Source organism: Hevea brasiliensis, unplaced genomic scaffold (genome assembly GCF_030052815.1).
Source record: "Hevea brasiliensis isolate MT/VB/25A 57/8 unplaced genomic scaffold, ASM3005281v1 Scaf25, whole genome shotgun sequence".
NCBI lineage: Eukaryota > Viridiplantae > Streptophyta > Magnoliopsida > Malpighiales > Euphorbiaceae > Hevea > Hevea brasiliensis.
The window spans coordinates 298087-320069 of record NW_026614751.1 but is presented as its reverse complement, the minus strand read 5'-3'; the positions used below and the strand labels follow the sequence as shown (position 1 = coordinate 320069).

At 34.3% G+C, this 21983-nt stretch overlaps 1 protein-coding gene and 1 pseudogene across 1 annotated transcript; one reads left to right on the top strand and one right to left on the bottom strand.

The window, feature by feature from the left end:
• The first annotated feature begins 4148 nt into the window (after positions 1-4148).
• Positions 4149-7666, top strand: LOC110668617 (THO complex subunit 2-like; annotated as a pseudogene).
• Positions 7667-14167: 6501 nt separating this feature from the next.
• On the bottom strand, positions 14168-18373 carry LOC110668593 (uncharacterized). The gene is made up of 2 exons (XM_021829921.2): positions 17855-18373; positions 14168-15240 (listed from the first exon to the last, which is right to left on the bottom strand). The coding sequence occupies exon 2, from the start codon at positions 15235-15237 to the stop codon at positions 14248-14250; it is 990 nt and encodes a 329-aa protein (XP_021685613.2). The 5' UTR covers positions 15238-15240; positions 17855-18373; the 3' UTR covers positions 14168-14247.
• Between the last annotated feature and the right edge of the window lie 3610 nt (positions 18374-21983).

The following is a 21983-nucleotide window of genomic DNA, read 5'->3' as shown; positions in this document are numbered from 1 at the left end:
TCAACAATTACAAATGTCCCTACACTACATTCTATCTAACTCGGACTACTCCTAGAACCCAAAATGTCGCATAATAGGCCTATGTCAAAGCCTAGTCTTGTGGCTGAATCAAAAGATGTGTTTGATCAGAAAGCCAGTAACAAGTACTGGATAGATGTCCAGCTCAGATGGGGTAACTATGACTCTCAAGACACTGGGCGATGTCATTGTCGGTGTCATCAACTAGAACCGAACTGTAGTCAGGGCCCCCGATATAGTTAGGAGCCAAATGAACTTCAAGAGGCGATCACCAACATCAAGATTGAAATTAGCAGTCCACTTATTTGAGATCAGTCTGCAGATCATATCAGTAAGCAGATTGGAGATCGGCACGGTAGTCATTTTGGACCCCGATTGGTAAATTAGTCCGGTCCTCTCGTTGTCATCAGGCGATGCTCTAATAATTATGTGATCACCGAAATTATCCATTTTCAAGCGACGAGCAAAAAACATAATCGAAAAAAGATTGGAGCGGTTGTCATGACAGTAAACTTCACGGGAAAAATTAAGAACTGGAAAGCGGTACATTGGAAATTCACCAAAGGAGAGCGTGAAAATTATGGGTTCCTCTCCCGTATATATAGGGCCCTGGCATTTATTGTATGCAGAACCCGAAGTGGATTCATCGGAAATTGAGGAATTTATTGCTTTGACCAATATGGGTTGATCAAGAGGAGAGTTCGGAAAATGAGAGAAATCGGGTAAAACAAGGAATAACATATAGAGATCAGAAGTGATAGAGAAGCCCAACCGCTTCCAATCACGACCTTTGATTCACAAGTTTAACCCTTGTCATCGGATTCTAAGCAGTTAAAGCAGTCCAGTATAGCCCAATTTACATCGTTGATCACAATTGTAAGGACAAATTTGAAGCTCTTAGATCAAAAGCAAATAACAGAATCAGCGCCTTTTGTTCCTAGCCTTTGGATCCATCTTGTAAGGCAAGACCCTTGACCGTTGGATTAAGGGGTGAAAGGACAGAAATTCTGAATGGAATCCCAACAATCAATTTTGATTCTCTTTAATTCTAGAACGTCGAATTGTGTCCTATTGAATCTAGGCCTTCCGTCTCCTCCTCTTGAAATCCTGACCCTCTATTCTGAGCGCCCATTCCCTATAAAACTTGCATGCGATACTGTAGGAGGGGGTGGTGATTATCATGGAAGAAAACTCTGAATTTCAATATAGCCTCATTATCTTAAATTCTTCAGAAACTTTAGAAACTAGTTTTCTAAAGTATCTCAAGGAAAGGGCTATAAACCTATTGATTCACACTTTCAGTACTCGCACATTCCCTAGCATACTTAACCTCATTCCCATCACTGAGATTGCGATTCTCATCACTTTAGGTCGGCTCAAGTCTCTCCTCTGCTCCAGTCTCAAGCCTCCTAAGATTTGCTGAGGTCGGTGTTGGCTCACCCGTCATCCCAGCTTTCTACAGGTATGCGTTTGACTTGTCGCTTATTAAATACCTTTGCTTTGTTTTCATGAGTGTCTTCTTTCTTTAAATATCTATCACATCGAGTCTTAAAAGAGATTTCCTTAGCTCCAACCAGTTTTTTTTTTTATCTTTCGCAAATTTTATTTTCATCATCGCATCATTTTTTTATTTCCCTTGAAAACAAATGTTCGGGTCATCAACGTTTCATAATTACTCCAAAGAGTACAGGTAAAAGTGCTGATATTATAACTTTTAGCCCAAATAAATGAAAAAGTAGAAAAATGAGCGCAACTCGAAATAGCCATAGAAAGGTCAGAATAGGCTGATAGGATCGATATGAGAAAATGAGTTATAACATCAGACGACAAGACAGTAGATTGGAAACCAAAACAAGTTCGAGCCTTGGGCGAGTGACAAAGAGGACAAACTCTGAAGCCAGAGAGTCTGGATACAACAATCGTGCGAAAGATCGGCAAGAAATTCGGCCCAACATCCATTCATTTACGAAAATCCCATAGACCAGGAAAAACCTTTCTCAAGGGTTTCCTGCGTCTGGTAATTTTTCCAATATTTAGAGATCGGGAGAGAGTTCTTACCCGAGTTCTCAGCTCAAATTTTAATAAAATATGTCAAGAGATCAAGAGAGAGTTTTTACCTGAGTTCTCAGCTTAAATTTTCATAAAAAGATGTCAAGAGATCAGGAGAGAGTTCTTACCCGAGTTCTCAGCTTAAATTTTCATCAAAATATGTCAAGAGATCGGGAGAGAGTTCTTCCCCAATTTTTCAGCTCAAATTTTTAATAAAATATGTCAAGAGATCAGGAGAGAGTTCTTACCCGAGTTCTCAGCTTAAATTTTCATCAAAATATGTCAAGAGATCGGGAGAGAATTCTTATCCGAGTTCTCAGCTCAAATTTTTAGCAAAATATATTAAGAGATCGAGAGAGAGTTCTTACCCGAGTTCTCAGCATAAGATTTAACAAAATATACTAAAAGATCGGGAGAGAGTCCTCCTTTAAATTCTCCACTAAAATTCTAATATAATGTCTCTGATCGGGAGAAAATTCTTCCCTTTCTAACCCCAAATGCTTTTATTATGAAACTCTTTATATGCTTTTAAACAACGGGTCTGCAGGAGAGTTCTTCCAAAGTATCCGAATATTCTGTGAGGCAGATGGAGAGTCCTCCTCAAGGCACTCATATTTATAAGGTAAAATTCCCCCTAAAAATAACAACTTCACTACCCATCCTCAAAATAACCATTATGCAACACTTGTTCACTGAAGGGTCATCCTATATACTCGTGTACTTGGGCAACCTGTAATAGTGAAATATTAAATATCTCTTTTGTCAATACAAAGGGTTAACATTACAACTCTAGCCCCAAACTATCAATTTTAATTTATGAAGAGCACATCATTAAGTCTGCCTGCCCTCGTTGAGGGACGAGGTGGGGTGCCTAACAGATTCCTCACCTGTATATGGACCCCGAACCTAGAATCTCTGTTTTTGAAGTAGTTTTAAATTTATTTTTGCAAGAGGTTTTTTTTAATTTCCCTCAAAATTAAAGTGATGACTCCTCACTTTCTCCACTTCGGTAAGAATCGTCCGGCGACCGCAAAACCCTTACGATATTGACTGACAGTGATTGATTTATAAATAAATACATGATAAATGTTCTGTTTGTCATTAATGGTCCTTGGGAATTCTGCCCTTTTTCACCTAAGGAATGTTGGAATAATTCATTGTGTTTTGTTCTTTTTCATTATGCCTTGTGCAATGGTTTCTGTTGGGAATATACAAGTGTGGAATTCCCGCATCGGAAAAAGATGGGATGAATGAGAGACATATAAGTGGGAAGGACCCATAGACTCATTGTCTTAAGGTTTTGGGTTGGATGTGGTGTCAAGCCCATGAGTGTATTCTTTCATAAGACCTATCAAGAAGGATTCTCCTCAGGTGCTTTGGGCTTCTCAGATCTCTAACAAGTGGAGCCTTGGTTTGGCAGGGGATGGGTATGAAAATGGTGGTCAGTGATTCTCATAATGCTCTGACATGTGGATGAAAGAGTCAAGTGATTCCTGGTAGGCCCAATGGAGCAAGAAGACACTCTTCTGGTAGACTCCCTAGATCTCTAACAGTTTCCTTTGTTACTTACTTATAATTTATTTATAGATATAGGTCTATAGCCTATACATATATGTTTTATGAATGTTATGTTTATCATGCATAGTTGTACCCTTTACCCCAAAGGAATGATTGAATATTCTATCATTGCTTGCTTTTTAAAAAAAAAAATTTACATTTAAATATTTTTCCTCATGCAGAACTTTATAGCCCTATTTAATTGAGATTGATAGTTTATTTATGTGTTATTGTGCTCTATATGACATCTCTTGTCTCAGGTATCATGCTCACATACTGTTTGATCATCTCTCTTCACCAAATCCAGTGGCACATGTTCAAATATGCAATGCATTGTCTAGGTAAATTGAATGCACACCAAGATTGGCGTGTTGACTTGAGAAAGGATTTTTTGGACTAGAATTCTTTTTAACCCATTATTAGCACCACTAGATGTGTGCATTAGCTTTTTTGATAACTCTGTCATGCTTATGTTCGGGCTTGTTGAAAAGTTAGTCTCAGCAGCATATGATATCATTCGTCAAATGCATCTCCAAAATTTTGGGTCTTATTCAGGGGCTGGCATTGATTCTAAGGACACAATTAGTTCTCTTGGCCATAGGTCATTCGTTGATCTTACCAAAGAGCTTTTTCAAATGCTTGCGACTATTGGACCTTATCTTTACCGTGATATAATATTGCTGCAGAAGGTACATATTTTCTTATATTCATTAAAATCTTTGTCGTGAATGGTCAGATGTTGGTCAATTTGCTTCCTCACTCATGGCTAGAACATCAAGATCGATGGAGAATCAAAAGCAAATGGAAGAATCAGCAAATAGAATACCGGATGAAAGCACGCAGAGTGCCTCGAACTCTCTGAGAATCTGAGGTATTTTATTTTATGAAATGTGTTATTTGTTATGTATGGATGTGCTTCATAATTGTTATTGGTTTCTCTGTGTTTAGGTGAAATCAGTGTTATTAAAGGCGATAAAAGGCACCAGGCAAGGCGCTAGGCGAGGCAAGGCGAGGCCATGGCGCCTCGCCTGGCTGAGGCGAGGCAACTTGAAGGAGGTGCGCCCCTGAGATTCTTTGAGGAGAGGTATTTGGGCAACCAAGGCGTCGCCTGATTGAAGAAAGTCTATTTTCCCTTTTTCTATTTTTTTTAAATAGCATAAAAATACAAAAAAAAAAAAGGAACCCTAAACTCACGCCCCCAATAGACTTGCAGAACTGCACCAGACCAAGTATTTTTCCTTTCTCTCTCTCTCTCTCTCTCTCTCTCTCTCTCTCTCTGCCTTCTTCACCTTCTTTCCTCTCCTTCTCCTCTATTCTTCTTTTGTATTCTTCTCCCCTCTCACCTGTTATTTTCCTCTTACCAACAGACTTGGAGAATGCTATTTTTTCTCTTCTCTCCTACTTATTTTCCCTTTTTTTTTCCTTTTATTTTTTTTCTTATCTTTTCTATGCTTTCTTCTCTTACAAACAGTTACGCCATTTTTATCAAGCAGTAGCACTTTTTTTTTGTTAAATTGTTGTTTCATATTGTTTATTATATGGGCACAGTGATATGCATTTTGTTATTGTCAATTTTTATATGATTTTTATTAAATGGATAATGCAAATCTCATTTAGAATGGTTAATTAATTTAATTTTAAAATGGTTTAGGTCCCATTAATGGGAAGTTTGATATGCTCCTCTTGGTTTAGGATAAATAGGTATTGTGCATTTGCAAATGGTAATTTAATGTGCCTTTTTACTTATTAAACCAGTTAAATGAATGAATTTTTATGTTAGAAGTATATATATATATATGGCAATTTAGGTTGCAGTGCCTTGCTTCAAAAAGGCCCTCGCCTCTCGCTTAAGGCCATGGGATACCTTATCGCCTCAGTGTCGCCTTTCGCCTTAATAACAGTGGGTGAAATCACTTGCCTTTAGATTGGCGTGTATAGAAAATAAGAGCCATCTGATTTTAAGTTATTCACCGTTGATTACTGCAACAGAGGAATCATCATGGTTAAACATGTGGTGAAGGGTGCCTACTTAAATTGCCTGTTTATTTCTGTTGTTTATCAATTTGTTAATTTTGTGTGTCTTAACTATAATGTTTACATTGTAATAAAAAAAAAAAAAAAAAGACTATCATGTTTACATTCTTAACTAGTACACATGCTTATAAATACACACTAATATTTTGTCTCTGCCAATTGTGTCACGGCTTTACTTGCGGGATCACGCACATCATTGAGTTGCCAACTCAATAAACATCCAAAGAAAATAAATTGGGGACTAAAATAAAAAGGAAATGGGACTCACCACCAATTTTTATGCTGGTGTCGTTGGATCACTTAAAATTATTAGTCTGTGTTATCAAAGATGGGTCCATGGTTTAAATTTTGTTGGATCTTTTCTTGGTGAAGTAGCATTAATGGTATAATGCATATTATGTCCAGCCTTTCAGTTAGTAGAAAGAATATTTAAGGGGTGTAATCAATATCAAACATTAGTCCTAATTTCTCAACTTATGAAGTTTTGCATACATTAATCATTGTAGATAGGAGGAGGTAAGGATGCCGTTATTGGCTAGAAAAACAAAATTTGATCAATTATCATATAGTTATTAGGTGGCTTTAGCTGCATGAATCATTTATCTGTTTATTTTTGTAAATTCTTTTATTGAAGGGTTAGACTTACCCTTGATCTACAATCTAACTCTATTTGTTTAAAATGTGGAAGGATTTATTATGTTCTATTTTTTGTTAATATTGTTATTATAATTATATTCTTTATTTGTTGGGCAGGTGAAAGCTTCAGCAAAACAGTCAATACCTGCTGGATCAATTAAAACACCTAAACAAGATCTTGCAAAAGAAGACTCCAAATCTGGAAAAGCAGTGGGCAGAACTCCTAGCACTTCGTCCGGTGACAAAGATATCCCTTCTCATTTGTTAGAAGGAAGGCAAGGAAATGTTATTAATGTTTCTTCTGCAATCACATCTAATGGTAATGCAGTTTCCACAACAGCAAGAGGCTTGACATCATCTGCAAGAACCTTTGATGGTCATGGTGGTGAATTAAAGGTAGATAATGGAGCTGCCAAATCTGTGGTAAAAGATGATGTTACTAAAGGTGGTGATATTCAAAAGCAGCCTCCTAGACTTGTTCACGCTCCCAAGCATGATAGTTCTCTTGTGACAACAAAGTCTGGTGATAAGCTGCAAAGGAGAACAAGTCCTGCAAAAGATCCTGACAGATTAAGCAAACGCTGGGAAGGTGATAGTGAATTGAGAGATTTAGAGGGTGAAGTTCGCTTCTCTAACAGGGAGAGGCCCATGGATGCTCGATTAGTGGATCTTGACAAGACAGGAACTGATGAACAAAGTATGCATAGAAGCATATATAAAGTTATGGATAGATTAAAAGATAAAGGCAATGAGAGATATGACAGGGAATATAGTGAAAGATCAGAGCATCCTGATAAGTCTCGTGGAGATGATATTTTATTGGAAAGATCAACAGACAGGTCAATGGAAAGATATGGAAGAGAGAATTCAGTAGAGAGAGGGCAGGAGAGAGGTGCTGATAGGAATTTTGACTGGCCCTCTGACAAAGCTAAGCATGAACGAAATAAGGATGACCGAAGCAAGCTGCGCTATGGTGATACATCCATGGTAAAATCTCATGATGACGACCGATTTTATGGGCAAAACTTGCCACCTCCACCACCCTTGCCTCCTCATGTGGTTCCCCAATCTGTTAATTCTGGTAGACGAGATGAAGACGCTGATAGAAGTTTTGGAACTACCAGGCATACTCAGAGGCTTTCTCCTAGGCATGAGAAGAAAGAAAGGCGACACTCAGAAGAAATTCTTTGGTTTCACAACATGATGCAAAGCATAGGAGAGAAGATGATTTTTGAGAGAGAAAGCGAGAAGAGCGAGAGGGACTGTTAATGAAGGTATGTATTAGGTGTTGACTATTTATTCTATTTTCATTTAGGATTATTTGATGGGATTTGGTGACATGCAGAAATGGACTGCATTTGACCCAGTTTAACTTTCCATTCCTCCCTCTTCTTGTGGGGTGGGGTAACTGTAGTTTGGTTGCTTGCTGGATTGCATTGGCTTGAATTGGGTTGGTGTTAAGCCCATAATGAATTAATGTGTGTTGATGTTTGTGGCTCCTTTGTTCTTGTTTTTGGTTCACAAGTATCCTAAAAGTAGACAACGATGCATGGAATTTGAACAATGTATAGCTTGGCTTGTTTAATAAATAAGCAGAGCTTGAGCCTAGATGACAAAGTGTCCTAAGATGCTAACTTTTTTTTCACTTTTTTACTGCACTTAGAAGACTGAAGGTTTTTGCTTATCTTAGCAATGATAGAGATGGAGGAGAGGGAAAGAGAAAGGGAGAGGGAGAGAGAGAAAGTGAACCTTTTGAAGGAGGAAATGGATATTAGTGCCGCCTCTAAGAGACGTAAACTTAAAAGAGAGCAGTTATCATTGGGGGAAGCTGGTGAGTATTCTCCAGTTGCTCCACCACCTCCACCTCTTCCTATTGGTATGTCACAATCTTATGATGGGAGAGATAGGGGAGATAGAAAAGGAGCCATGATCTAGCGTGCAGGTTACTTCTATGAACCTCCAATGAGGATTCATGGTAAAGAAGCAGCCAACAAGATGACTCGTCATGATGCAGATCCGTATCCTTGAATCTCATTCTTAAGAATGCATTCATGATTTATGCGTATGCACCATATTTAAGAATACAAATGCATATTCTGTTAAACTATGCTCAAGCTGTGCTTATGATGGCTATCTTCCTATGAAAATCTAGTTTTTGTTTTCTTCAAAGAGATCCAAGTAGTACTTGGTCTTGAACTGGACCCACTTGGACAATTGCCCTAAAAACTGGGGCATGGCTGGACTTGGCTTGAACATGTGGCCTCAAATCCGATTATGGTCTTTAATGGACAGTGTGTGTGTGTGTATATATATATATATATATATATATATGTATATATCTTTAATGGACAGTGTGTGTGTATATATATATATATATATATATATGTATATGTATATATATATATATGTGTATATGTATATGTATATGTATATATATATATGTGTATATGTATATATACATATACATATATGTGTATGTACATATACATACATGTACATGTACATACATGTACATGTACATATACATACATGTACATGTACATACATGTATATGTACATGTACATATACATATATGTATATATATATATATATGTATATCATGAAATTTATGTTAGGCTTGATTATATTTTTGAAGCGTATTAATTACCTGAAATTCTAGTCCTTAATCCGGTTATAGGATGTATGACCGAGAATGGGATGATGGCAAGAGGCAAAGAGCAGAACAAAAGTGGAGGCACGAGAAGCGGGTGTTGGAAGCAGATCAAGACTAACTGTTTGGGTGCATCAAAATGGGTTTATGTGATTGCTTGAGTTCCTTTTAGCACTTACATTTCTGTTAAATTGTACGGACTAGCTATTATGGCACATGATTTTGGTGGTTCTTGTATAGAAGTTTATTAAGCGAGATTGATCAATGTCATTTAAATGCGTCACGTTATATTACGAACTTTGTAGACTATATAGTAGTTTTATCTTACTAAATGTTTCTCTTCTAAATTCTATACCAAGTGTAAAAAAAAAATTTGAGAAACATTTTAAATGAATTACGATATCACTGTCAATGGTATGAGGCCTTTTGTTTTGCTGCTTACGGATTGATCATATCAATGTTTCATCAAATCAAAGGTTATGTAAAAATGGCATTGTCCACTAGGAATCATTTATAATTTATAAATAAACTTCTAATCTCCTATACGACAGATCTAAATTAATCAAAAAACAACCATAGTAAACTAATCTCCAGCCAATTCCTGGTTACAATGACATGTTTCTTGAATCACATTCTTCAAAAGCTATGGATTAATGTCTTCTTCTACAATCGCCATGGATATTCAGGATTACTCGCACTGCTCCATTCGGTGCAATTTGGCGCGTAATAATAAGGTTGACAAGACGGATTGAATGCATTATTAGGATTATATACTTGCATCTGCCATTGATTGTTCTTTTCTGCGTTTGAGTCTTTCCCAAGAACTTCACATCCATAGCCATTGCTAAATCCAGTAGGGTTTATCGAGTAGTTGTTGATAGGAATACTTGGAAGATTAAGTGAAGCATCAAGTAGGACCTCCCAGTTATCATTTCCACCATCTTGTAATTGAATCAATGGACCCATCTCTTCCTCATTTCCTCTATCTTTCTTGCAAATAAACCATTATTTTCTTCAGATTTCACCCACCTAGAGCTAGCTGCAATAACCATTTGCTTATTATTGTCTGCTTCATCATCTTCAGTCGAACTTGATTTATTAGACTCCACCCAAGAAGATGGAGACGTAGCAGACGAAGAAGACTCTGTTAACTGCCACATCCCATTGAGGAAAGTCTCGAGAGCTCGAATCTGTATCTCAGGAATTTTTTCTATGAAAGGGTACTCGTAAGAGCCACACAACCCCTTTGCCTTGCACCAGTCATAGAATTCGCAGAGCTGCTCCGCTTGCAAGGCTGCTATACAGGCAAACCTCAATTGATGTAAGACAAGTCCTTGAGCTGCCTGCCAAGTTTCATGGGCCATACAGAATTTTGGCAAGAGTTGGGAAGGTGACTCATCACCTGGATTTGCCTCCAACATCTGCTATTCATCCTGTTTTTTCATGCGTCTATGCTTGAGAACAAGATTGGAGTTGGTGTTGTTGTTGCTACTGATTGGCCTATTATGGAAGATGATCACAATCAAGTGGCTCCTGAGCAGGTATTGTAGACTAGAGTTGTCATGAGAGGGGACCAGCATGTGGAACAAGGGCTTATAAAATGGCTTAATCTGTCGGTAAAAGATGCCACCTGGGAGGATAGTGCTTTACTGAAGGCCAGTTCCCTGCAGTTCCACTTTCTTGGGACAAGAAAATAATAGAGGAGGGGGTATTATCACATATTATAGGAGGAACTATAAGAATAAGATGTGATTAGGAATTCTAGAAGAGTTGAGGAGTTAGTAATTGGCAGGAAGCGTAACTAATTCTGTTGTGTTAGCTAGAATAGTCAGCTGAAGTAGTTACAAGGTAGTTATTGTGTACAAATACTTCAACTGTAACCTTGTTGTAATTCATTCCAAGAATTAGCAAGAACACAATATCTCTCTTCTATTCTCTCTTCTTTCTATTCTTACCTCATACAGAATTTTGGCAAGAGTTGGGAAGGTGACTCATCACCTGGATTTGCCTCCAACATCTGCTATTCATCCTGTTTTTTCATGCGTCTATGCTTGAGAACAAGATTGGAGTTGGTGTTGTTGTTGCTACTGATTGGCCTATTATGGAAGATGATCACAATCAAGTGGCTCCTGAGCAGGTATTGTAGACTAGAGTTGTCATGAGAGGGGACCAGCATGTGGAACAAGGGCTTATAAAATGGCTTAATCTGTCGGTAAAAGATGCCACCTGGGAGGATAGTGCTTTACTGAAGGCCAGTTCCCTGCAGTTCCACTTTCTTGGGACAAGAAAATAATAGAGGAGGGGGTATTATCACATATTATAGGAGGAAATATAAGAATAAGATGTGATTAGGAATTCTAGAAGAGTTGAGGAGTTAGTAATTGGCAGGAAGCGTAACTAATTCTGTTGTGTTAGCTAGAATAGTCAGCTGAAGTAGTTACAAGGTAGTTATTGTGTACAAATACTTCAACTGTAACCTTGTTGTAATTCATTCCAAGAATTAGCAAGAACACAATATCTCTCTTCTATTCTCTCTTCTTTCTATTCTTACCTCTATTTCCCTATTTCTTTCTCTTAGGGTTTCATAAACCCTAACAAGCTTCCTAGTGTTGCAAGAAGAACTACAGCAGGTAGCCCCTGAAGAAGTATTGCAGTCAAGCGTTATCACAGGAACAGTCTACCAGTCTCACAAGTTCTCATCAAATGGCTTCACTATTCAGCAGCATGGGAGGATGCCTCTTTCATCATGTCCCAATTTCCAGATTTTGCACCCTTCTTGGGGCAAGAAGGTGCTAAAGATTGTTACATATGAGAGGCAAAAGTACAGAAGGAAGAAGTCTAGAGAATAGTTAAGAGGATGAACTGCTATAGAGGTAGTTAAGAGGACTCACTTAGACAAGAACAGCTGTAACTACTTCAGTTAGAATAACTGAAGCTAGCTGAAGCTGTATAAATAAGTAGAAAGAACACTTGAAATGATAACTGAAGTTCTCATCTCTCTAATTCTTTCTTCTCTCTATCTCTGCTATTATCTCTCTCTAAATTCTCTATTTCTTTTCTTCCTAATTCTTTTCTTTCCCAATTACCTATAACTGCCTTGTTAGGGATTCAAAACCTAACAAAGGGGAAGGCAAGAAGGAAACAAACAATAATCTAATCTTACTTTGTCAACAAACATTAATTGAATCTGACTTTGTCAGTTATCTTCTTGTTTCCTCTTCATGCTCTCTTGCTTCTCTCCTAGCACAACCATTATCAAATTCCAACAAAAGCCAAACAAAAATACTACACAAATAAAAAAGAAGCACTGAATGATGCAACAGAGGAAATTTCCTCATATAAGCTAAAACACTACACAAATAAAAAAGAAGCACTGAAGGATGCAACAGAGGAAATTTCCTCATATAAGCTAAAACCAAAATCATCCCATCAGAAAAGAATTACAATAAGGTTAAGCCATTTCAGCACAGTAACAAGTTGGATGGTTCTAAACAATCAAAGATGTATCATTTATAGTAACAAAAACACAAAATTAAAAGCTCACTGGGCTAAGGATATGGCGGTTAATGATATCACCCCTATTAATGAATGAAGTTTTGATCTCAAAACTGGCAGAATAAACAATTTTTGGATAAAATTCAGACGCACTGCAGTTGGTTTCCTCGAAGACAAACAATTTAACAATACGGGAGTAATCATCTTGAATAGTAGCAGGAAATCCAAAACCACAAGGAGGAGACCCAGTGAGCAGATAACAGAAACGCCAATTCCCCAAGTGCAAAATAAAACTGCTACAATTCAACTTATGAAAAGTGTCAACTTCTGAGTAGAGTCACTCTAATTGAAAAGATGCTCACACTACTATTGATTTTAAACTAAGTCAGCAACCTATATAGTGATTCAACGACAATAAAACAAGCACTGCCCTGCACAATGAGGAGAATGTAGCATCACTTATGCCAACTTCTAATCCATTTGTATTATGGAGAAGTGACATGATTTCTAATTCTGCTCGAGCACCTAACTGGAGTAACCATACAGAACTGAGATATATTGATTGAAGAGGTCACAAACACAAAATGTCACACTCACATAGATACAGCTGAGCTAGACAAAAACCCAAAGCTGGTAAAAAATAAAATATAATAATAATAAACATCCAAGAACCATTCTTTTTCTTGACAAGATGTACTGGAGAAAAATAAGGACTGATGTTGGGTTGTATGACCTCATTTTGTAACATTTCATCCATCAATTTCTCTATTTCTGCTTTCTAAAAATGAGGGTACCTATAAGGCCTAATATTCACAAGTTCTGCTATTGGTACCAAGGGAATAGAATTATTGTGACTTCTAAATGGTGGCAAGGTCTTTGGATCTTAAAAAATACACTGATACTTATTTAATAGATTCTGCAATTCAACTGAATTAGTGTCAAGAGTACTTGAAACAACATTACCTACTGCAGTAATTGAAAATGTAGTTGAAGGTGATTACGACACTTGCACACATAATAAAGGAGTTTGAAAATCCTTCCTTTGCTTCTGTAATAGCTGCTGATAACTCAAACAATTCAGTAGCTTGGATTGAGACACCATATCACTAACTCCCTGCAATATTATCTCCTTCCCATCCTTCTTGAAACTGATTTTAGAATACTAGAAATCAAATAAACTGGGATTAAAGTGTTTAAGCCAATCTACTGCTTTATCTGCGGTAGTAACCAATTTAAGCCAGAATTACATAATTGAATCTTGATAATTAAATCTAAAAGTAGAGATCAGAATTCCACATATCTACTCATAAATCATTGCAACAATATTAGCTTGCTGGGGAGAAAAAAACAATGATAGAAATGCCTCCACTTGGTGGACAACTGCAAGTTTTCATTCAATTCGATCACGGTAATTGTTCTGTCTTATGTGCAATTGAGGGTGGAATAAAGAAAATAAGTGGAAAAACAATAACTAGCCAATTGAAAGCCAACCAATGTTGATTTTTTTAACTGCCCAACCAACCAAAACTAGCTAAAAATTGAAAACTAGTTACTAAAAATTACCTAACTAAATTTGAAGTATGTTCTAGATCCTTGAATGTAGACTCCATCAGATATACATGAATTTGCTTTAGCTGAATGCCTTCTTCCTATTCTCACACTTCACACTTCCTACAACAGAAAAATGGTTGTCTCCTCCTACACTTCTTACACCAGATAAAAGGAAGTTGCACAAAAAGATACATTAATATAATAAATTCTAATTACAAAAAGAAATAATAGCTCATTAAATTCTAGAAGCACATACCTAAAAAAATAAATCATACGTGCATAATATTTTGTACATGGTCACCAAAAACAATGGAAAACACTGTGTTGTTACAATTTCGATAAATTCGTCCTCCTCATAATTCTTGCTATCCGTTTGATGTACAATGAGATTTTGCGACTTATCTCTATCACAGTAGTGATGATGAAAAATCCTGAGAAAGTGAAGGAGATCATAGCCATTATTTGTTTTTAATCTAGACCGCCCACACATATCATTAAAAAGTCGTCGCATTGGTGTATCCACAGGAATAGTAGAAGACCAATCAACAAATTTGATACTTAATGCAATATTTTCAACCCAATTGCAGATGTAATCTGTTTGTCCTTGAGATATGTGCCTGTCAGTCGTCCTATGTGTAGCTTGAACCCAACATTCCTCATAAAACATGAATCTCCTTCGCCATGGCCACAATGCTGGATGATTCTTCACGAATTCCACTGGAATAACATTTTTTTGTTTATCAATCATGTATAACATATTAACGCTGTCAATTAGGTTAATCCAATCAGAAGGTAACTCTTGCATCTCTTTACCAAGTATGGTATAACAAATCATGCTAGCCAACTCAGTCACATCAGCATTTTTCGATTTCTCTTTGAAATCACCATTTTTTTTCTCTGACTTATCATCATGCACAATAAAAACTTTAATGATGTCTCTCACATGTGCACCTAAATAGCACTTAATTCCAAATTTCAACAAAAAGTTCTTATGATTATGAAGATAACCGTGAATTCCATTCTTATCATGAAATTCTATGACAGCTGTTATCATGCCCTGCACCAATTGCACCGTCTCCAATGTGGGCCATTCTAAGTTCCAATTGATAGATGCTTTAGTAGGATCCAAATTCCATGTGTGGTGCTTGCTTGACCACCTAGCATCAGTGTTGTGTTTAATCAACCATTCTTCAAGATTACAATCGTATGATTCATTTACACATATATTCTTCATTTGAGTAGCCATCACCTGAGGAAAATTAAAGAAAACCTGTTATAGCAATTCAATTTAAATTAATTTTAATTTCAAACGGTTATTTTCCAATGAAATAAATAACTCACTAGTTAGATGTTAAACTAGAAAAAGTGATCTAACACATTGAAAAAGCCCCAACTCAATGAAACAAGAACTCACTGTCCATATTCATTTCAAAATATCAAAACATCCCGACAATTATGAAAGGTAGATCTTAAAAATATGTAGTAAAAACATTATATGAGATATAGGTGGATGCATGTTTTGTGCATATACAAAACAATCATTTCTCTAAATTCAACAACTTTTAGGTTGGGAAAGAAAAAGACTAACAGTCAGAAGCCTTAAAGCGCAAATGGATCATTCCCATTTATAAACCAAACATCCGATTTGAAAATAAGCATATAATGACTAAACAAGTATCTTCAATATATAGGGCCACAAATCATGAGCTCATCATCTAATTATATATTATGCTCCATCAAACTATTAACCAATTCTATGTATGGAAGATATAGGGGTCTATCCAAGAACATCAATAATTATTAGTGTTCAAGACAAGCCAAACTAAAGATTTACAAAAATTATTTCTAGCGTTCAATAGCAAAATAGACCAAATAACCGGCCTTCAAAGAATAAACAAACCAAACCAAATAGAAAATAGACAGTTTGGCTCGGTTTGATTGCCGTAAACAAAAATCTTTACAAAATTACATAAAAATCAGTTTACTCCTAAGAAATAAATATAAATAATACATCAAAATCCATACAAAAATCCATAAAATTATAAATTCATCCCAAATCTATAAAATTATAAATCAATACTAAATGAGAGTGCACATTCCATAAAATTATAAATTTAAACTACATAAAAGTCCATAAGATTAAAACACTACACGTTACCAGTTTACTACGTAAAACTCCACACAACACAATATTACATAGAAGTCTATAACCATAATGGATTAGAATTCATAAATAAAAGTTCATAAAGATAAACCAATATCGCAGCATCAAAAAATGACTAGTCCAGCATCATAGTATCACAAAAGTTATTAATCCAACATGACATCACACAAATGGACACCCATTCTCCTAATTAAAACATGAGAAACCTGAAACTAAACTATAGTTTTCTTATAAATAACTGATCAACTAACTATAAATACCTCATATAAACATAATTTTTTTCCAAGTGACTAATTAAATATATTAATAAATCAATTATATATTAAGACATCATATTTACAAATATTATTTCAGATTCAAATATTTAGAGAACTAGAAAGAGGGACATTGAAAGCAAAGAGAATAAAATTTTACTTACTTTGGACCGCATCCAAAAGCTGCCTACTAACCTTCATTTTTCCATGGAGGACCAGGTCCACGTAGTTCTTAATACGTATGATAAACTTAGTGTTATAACTTCACTCAATTGAATTGTCTATATAACAATGGAACTCCCGCTATTAACATGTTATCTAAAAGTCTCTAAAGTTCTACTAAAATTTTGACATCTCACTTAAACTAGGATTGTTTTGTTTCCCCCTATCAAAATTTCTTTTACATACAGCCTTTAGTAGGCACCATAATCACAAGCTTTAAAGCTTAAGTCCAATAGTTTGCATTTTATAGTCCATCATTTAAGACAAGAAAAAAAATAAATGTTTCCAGTGAGAAATACAACATTAAATTATGCATGGCAGGTTATCATTATTTCAGTATATATATATATATATATATATATATATATATATATATATATATATATACCTGAAGCACGTGCTCCCACTATCGATATATAATAACAGAACAGGAAGAAGAGAAAAGCCACTGTTGACTGGCTCCGGCATGATTTTCACTGTTTACATGATTTTCACTATCGATATATAAAAAAGACAAATTTAGCACGAACATGGACTGCCCAAGTGATCTTAGGGGTAGCTCTTTTGTTTTATTGTGCATTTTTGTGTGTTGAGATTAAATAAATAAGAAATGATTGGAACGCGAAAGTATAATGTTCCCCTGCTAAAGATTAACTAGACTGTACTAGGTACGTTAACTAGACTGTACTATGGTCTATGGCTGAGTTAAATGTAGCAGTGAGCTCTGAATGCTACTTAAACCTGGACGTAAGCTTTTCGTGTATGATTTTGGCCTCAAACTTTTGTACGGAATCCACAAAGCAACATCTTCTGGCAGGATAGATTGAAGCCAAAGGCTTTTGGTAGGTCCTCACCAGTTCAGGTTATGTTTTATTATATCCAGCCTAAATTCTCTTGGTAATAATTATAAGTTTCTTCACCAATTTAGTCAGATTTGCACACTGATACTTTTGAAGTTCAGGTCCGGTTCAGTATCCATAAGGATTGTTTTCCACTCCCTCAGTGTTTTCAAGAAGGCCACAAAGGACAGTTATGATAAAAGGAACAAATTCAAAATAGAACTTACAGCTCAAAAAGTGAGAATTACTGGTTTTATTTGTTGTTTGGTGGTTGTGTACTTCTGTAATTTAGAAGTCATATATACATATATTCCAATTTTCCCTTTCAACACATAGAGAGGAAGCTCCTTGTGATTTATACATGAGTGAAAAGCAGTATCGTACCTATGATCTTCTAGACCCGCACAAGAGGGATTTGGAAAGAGAGCACCTTCTCAGACAGCCAGCTCCTCTATACAGTGATACTATTCCTTTGCATAGACAATCATTCTTGCTGATCCCCTCTATTTAACTCAGAGAGAGTTTCAGACTTACAATGTTGGTGGTAGAAGTAAATTGCTACCTGCAGCAGCATCTAGTTCTGTTAGTACTGCGTTGGACTCCTATTCAATGGATCCTGTTAGTATATTGCTTGGACTTAATCTTAGGGGTAGCTCTTTTGCTTTACACTTGTCTTTACACGTTTTGTATTTATTCATAAGCCCAATTTGGTAACCCTCTTTGCATAGCTTTTTCACTGTTTTTTATTATTTTTCACCTACATTCTGCTCTTTTTAGAATTTGGAGAAAAAGGGAGAGATCCTGATACTAATCAAGAAAGTGAAATCCAAATCTGCTATATTCCAAACATATACACATAACTGGATTCAATCAAAACACAAAACCATCTCTAAAATCTAAGAACAAGAACTCAGAAAAATGAATTAACAGTACAAAAAGGAATATAAGACACCAAGAACTGTATGCACCAAATCATCATTACAAACCTCAAACACATCAGAATAGCATACACATCAACCTCGATACAATGCACAGAAAATTCAACACACCCCAGAACTTAGATCCAAGTGATGCCAGAGAACCCACCGCAGATCAATCAATTATCCGAGTACCCTAAAAAAATTAGCCATGCCCATACCCTAGAAAAATTTTTAAATATAAACAAACCTGACAAAATTGGATAGAGAATGTGAGTGAGAAAGCGAGCCACAGAGCGTCAGCGAGAGAGCGAAAGCTAACGAGTGAGAGTGACAAGGCGAGAGAGAGAGAGAGAGAGAGAGAGAGAGAGAGAGAGAGAGAGAGAGCAAGTAACAGAGAGATTTTTATTTTTTTATTTCTTTCATGATAAATTTTATTTCTTTTTTTTCTTTCATAAAAAATTTTTAATCATAAAAAATTCTTTCATAAATGGTATGGCAAGTAAATTTTTTTAGCCAGTAAATTTTTTTTATAAGTTTTATAATTTTATATTTTATTAATGTCATACAATAAATATGTTCATTGAGATTTATAATATTTTAATTTCATGATTAATTAATAATATTTTAATTTTTTTTATAAGTTTTATATTTTTATATTTTATAATTGGGAGAAATAAATTTTATTAATGCCATACAATAAATAAGTTCATTAAGATTTATAATATTTTAATTTCATGATTAATTAATAATATTTTGATATATAATAATTTTAAAGTTAAACCCAAAAACATGAAGTAAATTAGATTAATTAGATTTAGGAGGCCCTATTATTGTGTCTCAAGTTTTTAGTATTTCCTGCAGATCATAAGAACACAACTAAATTAGTGTGTCCAATTACCAAATGCTTGGATTATAAGATTTTATGTTCTTAAATTTTGAATGCAATTACTAAATACTAATTAATTTAAAGCAAGATTTTGTAAAAGTATACACATGATTTTGTTTGACATTGTCAAAATACATAATATATATATATATTTTTTCATGAAATTACAATGAAATATCACTAACTTCGTTGATGAATTACGATGAAATATCACTAATTAATATTTTATAATTAGACTATATATAAATATATTTTGTATATAAATTTGCTTTCTAATTAATCTATACAAAAATATATTTACTTTTACTAATTATAAAATTACCTACTAACATAAATGTCGTAGGTAAATTACCTACTAATTCAAAGAATAATAGCTAATATTTTTAATTTATATTTATATTTTTTAATTACCGACTATTACAATTATAGTCGGTAAATCACCTACTATGTCCTCAAATAGTAGCTAATGTTTTAAAATTATATTGACTTTTACTAAAATAAAAAAAAAATATTTATTACATTACCTACTATCAAAGGTGTAGTAGGTAAATTACCTACTAACAATGCGAATAGTTGCTAAAATTATTAAGTTATATTTCTTTTTTAAATTAACGACAAATAAATATAGTAGGTAAAATACATACTGATATTTTGAATAGTAGCTAATATTTTTTATTTATATTTCTTTTTTAAATTACCTACTATCTCAGCTATAGTCGGTAATTTACCTATTAACTTTCTTCCCGCATGGTAGCTAATAATTTTATTCAAATTTCTATTTTTTTACTGGAAAAGAATTTTTTTTACATTACCTACAAACATACTTTTAGTCGGTAAACTACCTACTAATAAAGATAATAGTCGCTATTTTATTTGATTCAATTTATGTTTTCTTTTGCTAAAATACAATAATATTTCTTAAACTAGCAACTAAATTTGTTTTAGTCGGTAAATTACCAGCTATGTCTTAATATAGTAGCTAATTATTTTGATTAATATAAATTTTTTTTGGTTAAAATATAATAATATTTATTCAAGTAGCTACTAGCGTTCGTTTAGATGGTAAATTACCTACTACGCTTCAAAGTAGTAGCTAATTATTTTGATCATTTTATATTTTCTTTTGCTAAAATTCAAAATTCTTTCATATCTTACTTACTAAACCGTATGTAGTCAGTAAACTACCTACTAACATATCAAATAGTCACTAACATTTTCATTGAAATTACATTTATGTTTATTAAAGTACAAATTTCTTTGTCAATTTACCTACTAAATGAATACATAGTCGCTAATATATTTTGCTCAAATTATATTTATCTTTATTAAATTCAAAATTCGTTATTGATTTACCTACTAACACAGCAATAGTCGGTACATTACCTACTAAGAACGGAAATAGTAGCTAATACTTTTTTATTTATATTTACTTTTACTAAAATAATTTTTTTTTAATATTACCTACTATCCCAATTATTGTCGGTAAATTACCTACTATATAGTCGTAAGTAGTTGGTAAATTACCATCTAAATTTTTCATATTACCAACTAAGTTTCAGATAGTCGCTACTAAATTATTTATATATTATTTATTTTTTCCCAATAAGGTACCGACTAAAGTTTGGTCGGTAAAGCGCCCACATTAGTAGCTATAATTTGCGGGCCAACTTAATGCCATAATTAGCGACTAAATGATTTTAGTCGGTAAAAGATTGTAGGTATATAGTCGGTAATTGATTCGCTACAAATAATTAGTATTTAATAATTTCATTTAATCTTTTATTAGTCAGTGAATAGTCGGTATTTACCTACAGATTTATTTTGGTCGGTGATTTTAGTAGCTATTTTTTTTATTTCTTGTAGTGAAAATTAAAGAAAACCTGTTATAGCAATTCAATTTAAATTAATTTTAATTTCAAACTATTGTTTTCCAATGAAATAAATAATTCACTACTTAGATATTAAACTAGAAAAAGTGATCTAACACATTGAAGAATCAATAAAACAAGAACTCATTGTCCATATTCATTTCAAAATATCAAAAGATCCCAACAATTAAGAAACGTAGATTTTAAAAATATGTTGTAAAAACATTATATGAGATATGGGTGGATGCATGTTTTATGCATATGCAAAACAATTATTTCCCTAAATTCAACAACTTTTAGGTTGGGAAAGAAAAAAAAATGACGGTCAGAAGCCTTAAAGCACAAATGGATCCTTCCCATTTATAAACTAAACATCCGATTTAAAAATAAGCATATAATGACTAAACAAGTATCTTCAATATATAGGGCCACAAATCATAAGCTCAAACTATCAAATCATCTAATTATATATTTTGCTCCATCAAACTATTAACCACTTCTATGTATGAAAGATATAGGGGTCTATCCAGGAACATCAATAATTATTAGTGTTCAACACAAACCAAACTAAAGATTTACAAAAATTATTTCTAGCGTTCAATAATAGAATAGACCAAATAACCGACCTTCAAAGAATAAACAAAACAAACCAAACCAAACAGAAAATAGAAAGTTCGGCTCGGTTCGATTGCCGTAAACCAAAATCTTTACAAAATACCATAAAAATCAGTTTACTCCTAAGAAATAAATATAAATAATACATCAAAATCCATACAAAAATCCATAAAATTATAAATTCATCCAAAATCTATAAAATTGTAAATCAATACTAAATGAGA

Bases quoted from the DNA above. Each gene is read 5' to 3' on its own strand.
- LOC110668593 (XM_021829921.2), bottom strand. From the start codon at position 15,237: ATGGCTACTCAAATGAAGAATATATGTGTAAATGAATCATACGATTGT.